Source organism: Colletotrichum navitas, assembly GCF_030913465.1.
Source record: "Colletotrichum navitas strain CBS 125086 chromosome Unknown LY79scaffold_7, whole genome shotgun sequence".
In the NCBI taxonomy this organism is placed as follows: Eukaryota; Fungi; Ascomycota; class Sordariomycetes; order Glomerellales; family Glomerellaceae; genus Colletotrichum; species Colletotrichum navitas.
In genome coordinates, this window is record NW_026850553.1 from 360,852 (window position 1) to 376,184 (window position 15,333).

Genomic DNA, 15,333 nt, shown 5'->3' on the forward strand with positions numbered 1-15,333 from the left:
GGACAGGCAAACCTTGCCATCATTCGAAACCAAACATCGTTGAAGGCAAGCTCCGCCGGCACAACAAGCCGTCTTGTCTCCTGTTGGCTATTGTGAGCCTGAAGACCTGGCAGACTAAACTTGTCTCTCTGTCACAGTGAGTCACTTCACGGCGATAAGGCATGGTATTCTTCTCCGCGGCCCTCCACTGACACGTGCAAGCTCTGTTTCTTTTACCCACCCACCTTCGAAGCTTCAACCAGGGGTTGTACGAACCCAGTCATCATAATGCTGGCAACTGAGCACCCTACGCATCCCAAAGAGGGCTTGGGGAGACCTGACGATCAGTCCGTTGAGAAGAGCGAGCACACTGGACCCGATGTTATCCAGCCCCATGTCCTCACCGACAATCTTATCCCCCAGCAGCTGGGCCGAGGGGTCTTGATCCCCTTGAAAACGACGCTTGAGATCCGACAGGACCATACCATCGTGCAGGCCTTGATCACCCGAGCGCCCTCTACGTCCACTAACAATGTCGTCAAGTAAGTTTGACGACTACACGATTGCGAACTGCGTGCTAACCTAGACCCAGCTTGATCCGCTCGATGCTCCCTGAGGGCGTGGCTAACAACCTGCCTCATTTACGCCGATGCGCAAAGCCAGCCGATATCCCAGCTCACCTCAAGACGCAGTTCATGAACGACTCTCCGGAGGGCCGCCAGGTCCACACCGGAAAGTCGACCTGGATCTACATCATGCTTGGCGAAGAGAAAGACTTTGACCGACATGACTTGACTGTCAAATTGTCCGCCATTGAAGGCATGGGGGAGAATCTCTTCCTTACCAAGATCCCAATCCCCGCGGTGCCCCCCACTTCCCAGATACAGGCGGCCATGTGGACATCGCAGTTCTGGCCCACGGTGTACCGGAAGAACAATCCTTTGGGACCACACCCTAGCATGGTTAGCCGTTCAACAGAGACCATCAAGGACGAGACGTCCCTGTGGATGACGTTGGCCCACCGCGTCGCTCTCCAGGCCAGGAAGGCGGGTGTCGGCGAGGCCATGGGCGCTGTCATTGTGCAGCGCGAGGGAGGCAAATCGACGCTCGTAGCAGTCGCCGGAGATGCTCGCTGGCACCAGGAACCCAGTCGCAGCGGTACCGGCAACCCCATGGCTCACTGCGCGCTCAGAGCTATCAGCATGGTCGCACAGAAGCTTGTCCGACACGAGAGACGGGCGGCCGGACACTCCCACTCGCCTCCCATCCTCGAGTACGACATGTTTCAAGACCTCCCACTCGTCGAAGATGAGCTCACGGTATATAACGATGAGCACCCCAATACGGACGGCTACCTGTGCCACGGCATGGAAATGTACCTGACCCACGAGCCTTGCGTCCAGTGCTCGATGGGAATACTGCATTCCCGAATGGGCAAAGTCGTCTTCGCGCAGCGGATGCCGCTTACCGGGGGCATGTGCTCAGAGGACCGAGGCCACGATCATCCCGAACTGGCCAACTGTGGCGGCGGAGAGGGACTCGGCCTCTTCTGGAGACGCGAGCTCAACTGGAGCTTGTTGGCATGGGAGTGGGAGTCAAGCGACTGTGTGGGACCCTTGCCGCCGGTTGATCACAGAGTCCATGCTTAGTCCCCATGGGACTTTACGACGATACCTAGGTGCTTATGGCCAGGGAATCAGCCTAGGCCAGAACAGTCTTTGTGTAGCGGGTTGCCAGAAATGATGGAAGCTAACGGCAGCCTCGGTACATTAGTATCGATAGCCCTTTACGCCAAAACTCTATGCCAACCCTTTCTCAACCTCGGTCTGATAACGCGTTTGGCCGAAAGAGGTTGGTTGAGGCGTTGGTTTAGAGGGCCAGCAGAGGGGTTAGATAGTCCTCTCAGCTCTATTCGGATATCTGGCATTGAGAGAGAAAGTGTCGAGGGCATTACGGCCGTGGTGGTGCCGGGTGATGTGGCAGAAATTATACCCATGCTGTCTTATGTGGAAAAGGCAGCAGCATCCTTAGCAATAAACAATCAAGATTACTCCCAAAGCATGTATGCCGAGGGTTGTGGTAGCACGTGCACACCAAAGGGGTGATTCTGCATGAATACTGTAGTGCCCACATCCACAATCGAAACATCGGACAAGGCGAAGAACAGACGTTGGGCTAGTGACAAGGCGAGCAGAGCAAGCCGCGCTAATAATTAGGGTCGGAAAGCTCTGCAGTGGCAGAGTGGTCGTGCTGCCTGCGGGGAAGCCAGAGAGGCAGACAGGCGCCTTATCTTATCGGTCACGCCCCATCCAATGTGGAATGAGCGGCACCGCAAAGAGGAACCGCACCCCATTGAAGTGGTCCCTCGTCACCGGCCCTTGCCGCAGCCTTCATTCTTTTCCCCCGTTACATGTTTCGGCATGCGCCCGCGAACAAAGGCAGTCGCTGAGAAACAGGCACCGAACCCGCAGCCTCCGACGACAAACCTTTAGTAAACGGCTGCAACATGAGCCTTTGACTCCCTCTATCACCTAGCGACTCCTACCAGGTGGCTTTGCAACGATTCTGACGCATGCGTTTGCAAGCTCAAGCTCTTTGGACAAAAGCTGCTGACCTCCTCAACCCCCGAGCTCGAGCTTCTACTGCAAGCCGCCTCCCCTCACCTCCGACACTTATAAGAAGACGAACCGCCGCGTACTGGCAGGGCAGACCGGACGGCCGCGATCGTACAATCCAGCTTTTTCCCACCATCCTCAACGACCTTTACGCCATGCCGGCCAACAAGAGAGGAGCACCGTCCTCGAGCACGTCGAGCGCGAAGAAGCGCAAGACAGACAAGGACTTGCAAAAGTACTATGCCGTGCGCACTGGAGCGCGTCCGGGTATCTACCTGACCTGGGCCGAGTGCCAAAAGCAGACTGCCGGCTTTCGCGGAGCACAATGTGAGTTTTGAAGCCCATGTCCACCGGCGGAACACTTTTCCTCCTCTTGTCTGCCTTGACCACAAGTCACTTTGGCTGAATGTACCGTCTGCTTCTGTAGACAAGTCCTTCCTATCCCGAGAGGACGCACAGGCATTTGTGGATGGTAGGAAAATACCCAGCGAAGAGGGTGAGGAGAAGCCGCAGCGGTTCTACGCTGTTGCTCGCGGCATTTTCACGGGTATCTTCTCGGACTGGGGGACGGCGTCGATGGCGATCGCGGGGACCAAGGGGCCCAAATACAAGAAGTTCGACACGTACGAGGACGCGCTGGATTTCATCCGTGAATGGGGTGACGACCAGGCGATTGCCGACGCGGAGAAGGCGGCCAAGAGGGACGGGATCGCTGTGCCGCCGTCTACGAAAACGTTTTCCAATGACGAGAAGTCAGACGACGATTCGGACGACCTCTCTGTGGAGTCAGATGACACTTCCACCAAGGACGCTCCCACCAAGGACACTCCCACCGAGGACACTCCCAAGGTTTACACAGACGGAAGCAGTCTGGGTAACGGTACTCCGGGCTCCGTAGCGGGCGTAGGCGTCTACTTCGGACCCAATGACCCGAGGTACGTTGTCCTTCCTTGACGCTATGGTTCAGACCCCTCAAATGACAGTTCCACAAGCCTCTGTCCCCTGCGTCCTTCCCCCACGCAAGCAAGGCACAGAAGAAACTAACACGACCGGCGCCAGAAATGTCTCTGAACGTCTCGAAGGTAAACTGCAAACAAACCAGCGCGCAGAACTCACCGCCATTCTACGGGCCCTACAGTTGAGCCCACTGACGCAGTCTCTGATGATCCTATCAGACAGCAAGTACTCGATCAAGTGCGTGAGAGATTGGTATAAGGACTGGCAAAGGCTAGGATGGAAGACGTCGACAAACAGCGAGGTCAAGAACAAAGACTTGATCCAGGCGGTGCGAGAGGAGGTTGCCAAGCGCGACGCGGCGGGAGCGACGACTGACTTTGACTGGGTCAAGGGACACAACAACGACCCGGGCAACGTGGCAGCGGACAAGCTCGCCGTTGCTGGGGCGAGATTGGGGTTGCCAGCCAAGGGGCGCAAGAAGCTGAAGTGATGGTCGCGGACCCTAGTCCTGAGGAACGGTACCGAGGACGTTGATAGACGTTATGCGACACTTGTATGTCGGAGCTGGTGTTTGGAAAAGTAGACGAGATGTGACGAGAGGCAGGAAGTGGTGACGGATGGAGATCGGACACACTGCGTTGTCGAGCTGCAGTAAGGAAACGAGGATCATTAGGAACAAACCTACCTACATACCTTGCGGGGAAGGACAAGTGGTGGACATATGCTGTGGATTGATCGCCTTTGGAGGAGTTCACATCTCGAGGGTTGTTGTATCGATGGGGCGGGCAGTTTTCCAGCGTTTGCTGAACCGTTTCTTCGGTTATGGATGTGGCTGTATTGCTTTGCGTCTTATATCCCCTTCTCGTTAAAGTCATTCTGAATTCTCGGGCATCGTTGTCATTTTTGTTCTTCCATGAACCACTCGACGGGAAGACTCGGGTCATTGCTTGCTGCAGCACGGGGGAAGGTCGACGGGGGAGCTGAAGCGGATGAGTCTCTTGTTCTGCGATTTCCAGTCGGTTGGTCTCAGCTTCTGTTCGGGGTTGTGATTGTATGTAATCTTTCCATGGAGATATCCCCTAGCTCATCAAATTCGCCCTCGCTCATGGCAGGAAAAGAACACTGGAATCTGTCAACCAGCACCGCATGCCCATCTCCACTCTCTTCCTGTCCTGTCCGGTACAGGGCAAAACAGGCTGGGTCTTCTTTATCAGTTTCGTGGGGTTGTGTGTGTGCCTCCCGTTGACCGGGTGCTTCCTTTGTTCCCCCCCCCTGCTTGGTAGGGACCCTCTAGTCTTTCTTTGTTTGTTCTTGTCCTTCTTCTTTTTCTTTTCGAGCGTTGTCTATCTTACTGGCGGCTGTACAAAGGTTTCCACTTCCGCCGAGCTACATTATCTGTGGGGGCCAGGTCCGTCTCGGGATCCTAAACTCTCTCTCTCTCTCTATCTTTCTTGTCCACGCCTTGGGGGGGGGGGGTCGAAACCCAAAGTGACGGCCCTTATCCCTTACGATGACCGTGGCAAGGTCTGTCGGTGTACAAAACACGCAGGCGGGCGTGGATGACTGGGTTGAGAGTGACGCTTGCCAAATACCTACGTTAGAGGAGCATGAGAAAGAGAGGGCGCTATTGAATAAAGTATATGCTTAACAGTCCAATTTTGGGGCTCCGGCAACTAGGCAGACAGATCATATAGGCGGCCCCACTACCTCCGTCGACCCAAAACCACACACGAGTCAGAACTTGAAAGAATAAACGTCACTCGCGGCCACCCTGAACATACACGCACACACAGCCTCCGCGGATTGGGAGGGCCCCGGCTGATTCCAAGTCACCCTAACCCTATGTATCCATCCATCCATCAGCCATTGAGTGCAGCCAAAGATTTACGGGGAGCAAAAAGATACACCGAAAAAAACAAATACAGAATCGACAACGTCCCCCCGTCCAAACCAGCGGTGATGATGATGTTCGTCCCGCCTCTCTGTTTTCCCGCCCCCTCTTTCACCTTATCCAAGCTAGCCTAGCCTACTTAAGGCAAGTAAGCCCGCCACCACATCACGCTTTCCTCTGGACCTCTCCTTCTTTTCTTCTTCTGCTTCCTCCCTTACATTGATCTCCCTTTCCCCGACCCTTGCCTTACCACCACCACCGCCTCCAAAACCGCCATCTACATTCACACGTTTCCCGCATCTACACGCCAGATCTGGAACGTTGCCGTCGCCTTCGATTGGACGGCTCCCTCCTGCCGCACCTTGCTCCGGTCAAATCACTCGCAGACCGCCATCTCTTGTCACACGATCCCCAGAAGACCAAGAGTATCCCCCAGAGACAAAATCCGAAAACGTTATCAATGTGAAAAGAAAAAAAAAAAGCGCATCCGCCACAACGCTCTCCCATGGTAGTCTAGCTACGCAGGCGTCCTAACTCTAACTCTAACTCTTCGCCGTGATTTCCCACGAGATTTAGTAACACGTACTTTTCGCTGTTTGTTACCCAGGCCCTCCCCACTGCCATAGACAGAAGGGGGGAAAAGGGAATCCATCCTATTTTGTTATCAACCACTGGTTATCAGCCGTTTGACCATCGGCTCCGGGCTAGGAGATCGACAAATCAGCGACCTTTAGCTACACTTGGCAGTGGGGGCGGCGCGAGTCGCAACCGCAGCCATTCATTGGATCATCCCGTATCGAGATCGCAGAGACTTGATAGATTTAAAAACAGACGGTCTGCGAAGAGCCTTGGCCGATCTGGTCCCTTGGCAAAAGCTTGAGTCGCAAGTCACAGTTGCTTTCCCTTCTTCCCCAAGCAAGACAAGAGTTGCAGCAATGCCCAGCCTCGCGCTCACAAATTTCAACATCGTGGTCGGCCTGCTGGGCGGCTGGATCTCGTTGTTTGGGTTGGTGTCGTTCCTATGCAAAGAGACGTACTACCTGTCCGAAGCCTGTAAGTGCTTGCGAGCTCCCGGAACCCCCGCAACGGTGAGAGGTCTAGAACGAATGTGACGTGCCGATAGCCCCGCCCTCCCGTCTCCTCTGCCCCTAATAATGCACAAGCGGCTGACGCACCTCCGCAGTGATATCCCTCTTGGCGGGCGTCGCCTTCTCCCCCTCGGCGGCAAACCTCATCAGACCGCTCGATTACGCGGGTACCCCGGCCAATGTCGAGGCCGTCACCCTCGCCTTTTCCCGCCTCGTTCTCGGCGTTCAGCTCGTCCTCGCAGGTGTCCAATTACCCAGCAGATACCTCCGCACGCAGTGGAAGCCCATGGCCCTGCTCGTGGGACCTGTCATGACCTGTATGTGGCTCGCGACGAGCCTCCTCGTCTGGGCATTGACGCCGCGCCTGCCGTTTCTGCATGCCCTGGCCATTGGCGCCTGCGTGACGCCCACCGACCCGGTGCTGTCCAACGTCATCGTCAAGGGACGCTTCGCCGACCACAACATCCCCAGGGAGCTGCAGAACCTCATCATCAGTGAGTCGGGCGCCAACGACGGCCTCGGGTATCCGTTCCTGTTCTTCGCGCTGTACCTGATCAAGTATGTCGGCGACGGCGGCCATCAGGTGTCTGGCGGCGCGGGTCTGGCCATGGGTTTGTGGTTTGGCGAGACATGGGGTTACACCATCATCCTCAGCGTCATTTATGGCGCCGTTGTGGGCTGGTTGGCCAAGACATTGCTGTGGTGGGCCGAGAGCCACAAGTACGTCGACCGGGAAAGCTTCCTGGTTTTCGCCATTGCCCTGGCGCTCTTTATTGTCGGGACATGCGGGATGATTGGTAGCGACGATGTCCTGGCATGTTTCATCGCCGGGAATGCCTTCACGTGGGACGACTGGTTCCGTTCGGAGACGGAGGATGACTCCTTTCAGCCCACCATCGACATGTTGCTAAACGTAACCATCTTCATCTGGTACGGCGCCGTCATTCCATGGAACGAGTTTGCCCACAACGACGTGATCCCGATATACCGCCTCATTGCATTGGGAATACTGGTGCTGCTACTTCGGCGCTTGCCGTTCGTATTCGCGATACACCGCTGGATACCCCAGATCGAGCAGGCAAAGCAGGCAATCTTTGTGGGCTTTTTTGGTCCCATTGGAGTATCAGCCATCTTTTATCTTTACGTGACCGTCGAGTTTTTAGACGCGCTAAACGAGGGCGATGAGGCCCGCGCAGATGTTGCTCACATGGCGGATGCCGTCCGGGTCATTGTCTGGTTTCTTGCTGTCTGCAGTATAGTAAGTCTCGCACAACGTAACAAATCGAGGCCCGAAATAATCGTTCGTTTAGGTGGTTCACGGCCTGAGCATTCCACTTGGCAAGCTCGGCTACTACGCGCCTCGCACGCTGTCCAGGGGCGTATCCTTCATGAGCGGTGCTGGCGAAGACAACACTCAGCCGTTCCGGATCCGGGGTAGGGTCGTCTTTCCGTTCGGCCGGTCGAGATCGCTTGGGCTCGAGGGGCAGAGAGCCTATGATGCCGAGTCTCGGGCTCAGTCACCGTCGGGGAACGAGAGAAGCCGGCCGATCTATAGAATCGGCGGTTCAATTATCCCCCAGAATACGGCGGATGCAGAAGGACCAGGCGCGTCTGCCCCTGAGCTAGGGCGGCCCGGCCAACCGGAACAACGTTTGGGCCCCGAGGACGGAGATGGTACTCAGACAAAGGCGGCTGGCCAACACGAGGCGCCAGTGCCACCAGAGCTCCCGAACCGCACAATCCGGTTTCCAGATGAGACACGCACACCTCGGTGATTACTGAAGCAGAAGTAATTCTGCAAAAGCATTTCGACCTGAGTGTTAGACACCCACGGCGCGGGTGGCAGAACCGAGAGAATGACATGGTGACTAACTGTAGAGCAACGCCGTGCGTGCAAGTCGTCTGCACTTGCAACCCTGGTGAGGTATATAGTGTGGACACTGTCCACAAAATGATAGGATAGCCGAAATAATTAGAGGCTTCGTTGAATAACTCGCCATTCGATGCTGATTCGCGGCCACCTTGACGAGTGAATGTGATGAGCACCGTGTCAGGTTTCCACAGGGAACCGTCTAGTAATAACGGGATGCCGCTCGTCGGTGAGTGTTCTTGGTCGAAGGTTACAGACTAGGTTACCGCCGCCTCGAGAGCCCAGGTGACGAGCCTAGGGCGTTTCGATCAAGGTCAGATGGATAAACAGCTTTATGCAAGCCCCCCTGAGATGGCGTCAGGATTTACATAAGGATGGTTTGTGCAACCCCCGTTTTTAGTGCGCAGTCTCCGGTCTATGGCGTACCCGAACGGACAAAGTGGGTGACACGCGCCTGCAAAGGCTAATGTAGGTTATGGTGTCGAGGCGTTTGCGCGAGCTTCGGAGCGACGTCGGGGCTGAAGAGTGTGTGCTGCATTGCATCCTGCGATATCCTAGGAGGCTGGCAAAGCTGGTGGTCAACCCGCTCAGACAGCAACCGGGCTTGAAGCCGGGCTAGGCGAGACCCTCGACGCGGCGAGAGGGGAGTTGATCGGCTTGTTGAATTGCTCAGCTGGGAGATAGTAGTGATGCTGTTGGCGCAGATTTGGACAACCGTCTGTGGCAAGGGTTGCATCCACCACTACCTAGGTCCCCCGTTCCTGAAGCTGGGAGGAGCGGCAGCCTATCAGAGGGCCGGCGATTTGACATCGGATGCAAGCAGTGCTGCGGGCTTACAGCTTGTCAACCCGCCTTTCGCCGGGTCTTGCGTCGTGTCTGCAAGTGTGGGCAACGGTGGCCAGGATGGCTTACGTCTAGTGTAGGGTAGCAGTTGCAATGGCTTATGTTGCAGATATTCGTTGTCTTGCATATAAACTTCAAAAGAAACGATGGATAGATAACAGGCGGCCCAATAGACAAGGGGCGTCTCCCGGCCGGAGGTACGTTGAGGAGATTGTCTTGGATGGACAAAGAAACGTCGGTCGGTTTTCTGGACGGCCGATGATTTCCTGGGCTGGAAGGGACCGGCCGAAGTTGAGTTCAGGAGACGCCGCAAGGTTGCATCATCTGTTGTTGAGGGAGGCGGGCGGGATTGCTGCATAGCAAAGGCAATCAATTGGTGTGCCAAAGTGCCGCTCGGCCTCAAAGTTGATACGTTAGGTTGACCGGGAAGGAGCCTAGGACGTAACCTTTGGGGAAAAGGCATGGCGGTCGGCGCATGTTTGGCCATAGTGTAGCATCTGTGTAAGCGCTGATGCCTAAGACGAGCCGGCGCGCAAGTTAAGGTCGATGACATGAGCCCGTGGGAGAGTTAGTTTCCCGCGGCACCGGGTTAATTCGGCGCAGCTCGAACCCTAAAGAATAGAAGGGGCCAAATCCTGTCGTTCCCGTCCCATGGGCGGGCGAGCAGACATTTGTCTCGCCACGGTGCCAAACAAGTGTTGGCATTGCGGCAAACAAGAAGGGAGTCTCCCAGGAGTTGCCGTCCGTTGCGTGTCACGAGGCTTGGCCAGACGCGTACTGGTGGAGAAGGTGAGGGGGCCAGTCGGCGAGAGCGCGTAGGAACAAGATTGAGATTATGGTATCCGGACTTGAGAGGAGGCCAAGGAGGCTCTGCCTTAGCATCAAGCTGAAAGCTGCAAGATGAGGAGGACTGACGTTAGTTGTTGAAGAGGGGGCAGGGAGAGTTGCAGTGACAGCCACTGCAAGTCTGCATCACTGGGTTGCATCCTTGACTGACTGAGCCAACAGGGTCAAAGGAACTTAGGGCCCCCTTGGGGCCTAGGCTACTGACATGGGAAACAGTGGAATGAGGGGAGGCGATCCGAGGAATGCGTGGTGCTCTCTGGGCTGAAGTGGGTTCGAGGCTAGCGAAGTAGGACTGGTGCGGACCTAGGGCGCCGAGAGAGAAACAAATAAAGATAGACAGAGGGCATCATCTCGCAGGGCGATTACCACAATTAATCAGGTCTCCGTATCCGAGAGAGGCCACTGGACGCGTGTTTTAGTTTCGGTGCCCTGCTGGTGTGTGTATGTGTGTGGTACAAGTCGAGTGTGATTGGTGTGGACCTTTTTCGCCTGCCTGCCTGCTTATCGGTCAGTCGTCGACATCTAGCAGCAGCAGTGGCAGCGGCAACGAAGGGATGGACGATGTGGGTTGTGAGTGAGAAATGTCTTGATTTGGCTATTATTACTCTGGACTCTGGGGGGGAGGCGGGGCAAAGTCCTCACACTGTGCACGGCTCCTATTGGCCAGAGTTTTTTGAGTGGCTCAAGTTGAATTAAGCGAGCGCACCGGGTGGACCATCTTAGCAGCGCGTGGCGCAGGTGCCACACTGTGCTTTCGCGTGAGCGTTCCGTCGCCGACGTACGGTGCCACTCGCGCGCGGTACGTACCCTTTCGTCCCGTGAGCGGCAAGCCAATAGGTACGGTGCCTTGCCGGCGGATACCTGTAATCTCAACATGCCTTTCCAGTAATTGCACTCTGTTATTTTCTATCCACTCGGGCGGTGGATCTTTGCAGAAGCAAATGCAGGCAGAAGGCACGTAGTGTACGTGTAATGTAGGAAAAGGCCGAGTAGCACAAGGCAGGGGTGGGAGAGGCAGAACGAGAAAGGAAGTAAAGAAAAAGAAAAAAAAAAGACATGAACAAGAAGTGAGATTTTGCTACCTATCCTGTCAAAAGTCCCCTGATCTGGCCAAAGGCAGGTATCCAGGTACCTGCTTACTTACCTACCTACCTACCTAAGTAGATAGATAGGTAAGTATGCATTCCTGAAGACGAATACGATGTACATTGTACGTGTCCAAGGCGGTCCCTCCGAAGGTCGTAGGTACCTATGTAATGTAGTGTATACCTACTATTCGTACACACCGTACCTGCTCTCGCGCGGAGGGTGGATGCCGGCGGCACTGACCGATTTTGAGCGCCGGTATCCAAATTCAACGCAGAAGGCAGAGAAACAGAAACACGCATACATTCATCCGCCTGTTAGTGTGGGCAGGTGTTAGTGTAGGCGGATTGACGCCGCCTCGAGGGCATGGACTCTCGACTAGCAAACGTGACCCACGGCTGCAAGCGCGGGAGGAGCACAGGGCGTCAGTCAGTTCCAGCTTCCATCACGCCAGTCAGAGTCGATAAGTCTAGCGTGCTCAAGGTGCGTCTACCTTGCTGAGTATCATGCCCAAAAGGGAAGCTTGAGCACTGGACATCTGACGCCACAACGCCAGTTATGACTTCAACTCAGGGTAAGGCAGGGATACATGACCCTCTCCACGTCCATGTCGAGGGAACTAACGGGACGACGACCCTGGCTAGGTGGTGTAGACGGCGAACAAGCCTCAGACCGGCCTCGTTGTCGTCCACTCCTCTCGTTCGGTTTGGAGATTGATTGAACGGAATGCCTCCTGCAGTATCCGGAGCATACCGCTTTGCCTCAGATTGCGTCAGGTCTAGGTATCTCGTCCACCCATCCATCGATCCAAACTCCAAAGAGCCAAGACCGTACGTACGTGCCGCAGTTCCTAAGCTTGGTTCCAACGACCCGAAGTACCTTTGACTACTGCAACTCGGACACACAGAAACAAGGCCTCACACACACACACACACACACACACACACACACACACACACACACACACACACACACAAACATCGATCCACATTTGTCCCATTTCACCATCAGTCGTTCTTTTTTTGTCGTTTCTACTACCGTATCCTCTCTGCAGATTCGCCTACCGCTAATTCTCAGGCTAACGGCAAGGAGTATCACTGGCTGCCAATTAGCTAAGCCTATTTAGGAAAGCGGTCAAGGTCAAACCCTCCCACCCACCTACCTACAGGCCAGCCAGCCGTCTATAACTTTCTAACCCACTTGCCCACCAACCTACCCACTAACCTACCTACTAACCTACCTACTAACCCACCTACCATAATATTTATAATGCCTAACCGCCTACCACTAGGCAAAGTTAACCTAAATACACTACTATTACATAAGAAAATAGGTAAAACCCCTACGCCTATTATAAAGCAATAATATACAGTAACTACATTAGTCTAGTAGGTTAAAAGGTTATATAGTAACTAAAAGCAAGTTAAGGTACTAATATACCTTAAGTACTACTATTACCTATCTAATCCTTCTTATACCTATTAATAGGCTAGTAATACTCCTCTTAACCTTACTAATAGGCTTTATTACTTATTATTTAAAGAGGCTACTAACTACTTTAAGATACCTTGTACAATAATAGTATATTAGTATAAGCACTAAGATACTATTATTAGCCTAGTAGTACACTATTAACTATAGTAGCTAGAAATAGAAGCTAATCTTTATAGGCACTTCTAGTAATAATAAGCCTATAATAAGGTTATTACTACTAGATAGTTTAAGTAAGAGGCCTAAGCCCTTTTTACTACTAACTATCCTAACACTATTATTACTAGTAACCTTCCTATGTACACCTCCCTCTTCTAATTCTCTACTAGCTAGTTTAGTAGCTTCTTTATATAATAGAGTATTTTACACTACTAGCTTATAAAGTAAGCCTTAAAGCTGCCTACTAAATACCTTATAGTTATTACTAGCTTCCTCTACTTTAACTAATATATTAGCTAGCTATTACTAGCCTAGCAGCAGCTGCCTATTAGTAGCCTCTGTTTTTTACCTAACTATATTATTAACTTTAATAAGACCCCTATACCTTTTAAATACCTTAATAGATCTACATAGGCAGCCAAGGGGTCCTATACAGTAGCTAGTAAAAGTAACTACAGTAGCTAAAGTAAGCAGTAAGCTACTCTTATCCTCTATATCTTTACTAATAAGGTCTAATAGCTACTACTAAAGCTTATTTTTTATAGTAAGCCTACTAGCCTTAGTAGCTAACTAGAGGTATATAAAGGTAACTTATATAGTAAAGAGGTAATAGTTAAATATAATAATATAGCTTATAATAATAAATATTTTCTTAGGTAGTAGCTAACAGAAGAATTTTTTCCCTTTATAGTAAAGCAAGAATACCTCTTAGTTATAGATATTACTACCTTTTATAAGACGCCTACTATACTATTATAACTTTAATTTAACTATATAACGCCTAGCCTTATACTACTAGGTATAACCTCTCTTCTTTAACCTCTAGATACTACTATTAATAAGCCCTTTAAGTAGTAGTTATTTAAGGTAACTAATAAGTATATATAGTAAATAAAGTAAGCTACTACTAGTTAGCTTAGCCTACCTATTTAACCTATACCTATTAAGTAGTCTATATTAATAAAATATATTATAGTTACCTATACTATTACAACAGTAACCTATTACCTAGCTAAAAGAGGCAAGATAGTCTAGTAATCTTTTCTTTAGTATAGGATTAGTAGTAACCTAGATAAAAGTAACATTAACAAGATTTAGATTAAGGATATACTAAATAAGAAGATATTATAGGATAGTTAAGATAACTTTAATTATAACGCCTACATTAAGAAGAAAATAACCTAAGAAGAGATACTTAACGTTAATATAAATAACAACAGTAAAGAGTATATATCTCTAGCTAAAGACATCTAGTAACCTATTAGAAATAGTTTAATAAGGCTATAGGAAATCTAGAGCTGTAGGTAGGTAGGAGGAAGAGAGGGAGGAAATCTAATGCCACTTATAAGGTTTTTTACTAGCCCTTGCTACCTAACTTGCTGCTAATGTACATGACTAACCCCTGCTTTTGCCACCACCAGATCCCTGTTTCTGCCAGCACGCCAACCCCTATTTGGTGGCCGCGATACTCCTTGCCGTTAGCCTGAGAATTAGCGGTAGGCGAATCTGCAGAGAGGATACGGTACGTCTGTGCCTGGTCTCTCTATTGTATGATGAAGTACCGCCGCCACCGCTCTCTGCGGCTCGGTGCTCGCCTCCCGACATCATTCTCTGTAGAAAACACACACTGTAGGTAATTAACTAGTGAGGCTTGCTGCCTCGGAAATTCTACCCAGCCTCCGGTTACCGGGGGTGGGAGTAAAAGCGCGTCCGTTCGTCAGGGTGACACAACAGCGGTCGTCAACCGCCATCGTCTCTTATCATCAATACTCGACCACCCGTCTGTCCGTCCGTCCCCCTTCTCTTCGAAGTTGGCTGCCTTGCTTGCCTTTCCTCTCAACGATCGCCACGCCTCAGTCGGTCTGGACGCAAAAGCTGGAACGATGGGACGTCGGCTAGATTGATTGGCTTCATCTGTCCCGGTTTGCATCGCCCTCACATATCCCCTGTTTAGTTGCCCAGCCCAATTTCGAGTCACCGCTTTCCAAGGGACTGGCCGCTTTTGAGACATTGTTACCGCCTCGCCTCGACTCGACTCGACTGGGTAGAACGGTGCTGCCCGCAGCGCACCGCACGTACACGCTCACCACGTCTACCGGTACCCTAGGTACTCAGGCCCCGGAATTTCGACATACAATTCCCGCCAAGGGCTTTGTTTTATTTTACGTTATTCTCCCTCCGCTCATCCTAATCCAACACGTCCTAACCCGATATTGTCACTCCCCTCCCAGACCGAGAAAAAAAAAAGGAAGGGGGGGAGAAAGAGAAAATAAAAAAACAAAAACAAAAATAAACCCCCGACGAAGAAGCCGAGGGGGGGAAAAACAACATCTTCCTTCCCCTCCTCCTCCTCCTCCTCCTCCTCCTCCTCCTCCTCCTCCTTCTCCTTCTCCTTCTCCTTCTCCTTCTCCTCCAATACCAACAAAAATAACAGCACCAAGAACGAAAAGAACAAAGTGAAAGAAAACAAGAAAAGGAAAACACACCGAAAGGAACAACGAGTACTCT

General features: G+C 52.1%; 5 protein-coding genes across 5 annotated transcripts; 4 read left to right on the forward strand and 1 right to left on the reverse strand.

Annotated features, from left to right (window-relative positions):
• Positions 1 to 267: 267 nt before the first annotated feature.
• LY79DRAFT_507575 (uncharacterized protein) lies at positions 268 to 1,628 on the forward strand (the record flags this gene model as incomplete). Its single annotated transcript, XM_060553842.1, has 2 exons — positions 268 to 521; positions 572 to 1,628. The coding sequence occupies 2 exons, from the start codon at positions 268 to 270 to the stop codon at positions 1,626 to 1,628; spliced, it is 1,311 nt and encodes a 436-aa protein (XP_060418443.1).
• A 692-nt stretch (positions 1,629 to 2,320) lies between these two features.
• Positions 2,321 to 3,783, forward strand: LY79DRAFT_352785 (uncharacterized protein). The gene is made up of 3 exons (XM_060552656.1): positions 2,321 to 2,921; positions 3,348 to 3,529; positions 3,770 to 3,783. Exons 1-2 carry the CDS (start codon positions 2,552 to 2,554, stop codon positions 3,386 to 3,388), a joined length of 411 nt encoding a protein of 136 aa, XP_060418444.1. The 5' UTR covers positions 2,321 to 2,551; the 3' UTR covers positions 3,389 to 3,529; positions 3,770 to 3,783.
• An 813-nt stretch (positions 3,784 to 4,596) lies between these two features.
• On the forward strand, positions 4,597 to 5,254 carry LY79DRAFT_352720 (uncharacterized protein). Its single transcript, XM_060552655.1, has one exon. The coding sequence runs from the start codon at positions 4,698 to 4,700 to the stop codon at positions 5,112 to 5,114; it is 417 nt and encodes a 138-aa protein (XP_060418445.1). The 5' UTR covers positions 4,597 to 4,697; the 3' UTR covers positions 5,115 to 5,254.
• Positions 5,255 to 6,377: 1,123 nt separating this feature from the next.
• LY79DRAFT_507331 (sodium/hydrogen exchanger family protein) lies at positions 6,378 to 8,305 on the forward strand (the record flags this gene model as incomplete). Its single annotated transcript, XM_060553820.1, has 3 exons — positions 6,378 to 6,495; positions 6,626 to 7,788; positions 7,841 to 8,305. 3 exons carry the CDS (start codon positions 6,378 to 6,380, stop codon positions 8,303 to 8,305), a joined length of 1,746 nt encoding a protein of 581 aa, XP_060418446.1.
• Positions 8,306 to 14,500: 6,195 nt separating this feature from the next.
• LY79DRAFT_352958 (uncharacterized protein) lies at positions 14,501 to 14,931 on the reverse strand. The gene has a single exon (XM_060552657.1). It carries the CDS (start codon positions 14,834 to 14,836, stop codon positions 14,543 to 14,545), a length of 294 nt encoding a protein of 97 aa, XP_060418447.1. The 5' UTR covers positions 14,837 to 14,931; the 3' UTR covers positions 14,501 to 14,542.
• Positions 14,932 to 15,333: the final 402 nt, after the last annotated feature.

What these genes read in the sequence shown, in the direction of transcription:
- LY79DRAFT_352720 (XM_060552655.1), top strand. Translation starts at nt 4,698, where the DNA reads ATGCCCATCTCCACTCTCTTCCTGTCCTGTCCGGTACAGGGCAAAACA.
- LY79DRAFT_352785 (XM_060552656.1), top strand. Translation starts at nt 2,552, where the DNA reads ATGCGTTTGCAAGCTCAAGCTCTTTGGACAAAAGCTGCTGACCTCCTC. An exon ending in CGGCTTTCGCGGAGCACAAT is followed by an intron (nt 2,922 to 3,347) that starts GTGAGTTTTGAA and finishes AATGACGAGAAG; the next exon opens with TCAGACGACGATTCGGACGA.
- LY79DRAFT_352958 (XM_060552657.1), bottom strand. Translation starts at nt 14,836, where the DNA reads ATGTCTCAAAAGCGGCCAGTCCCTTGGAAAGCGGTGACTCGAAATTGG.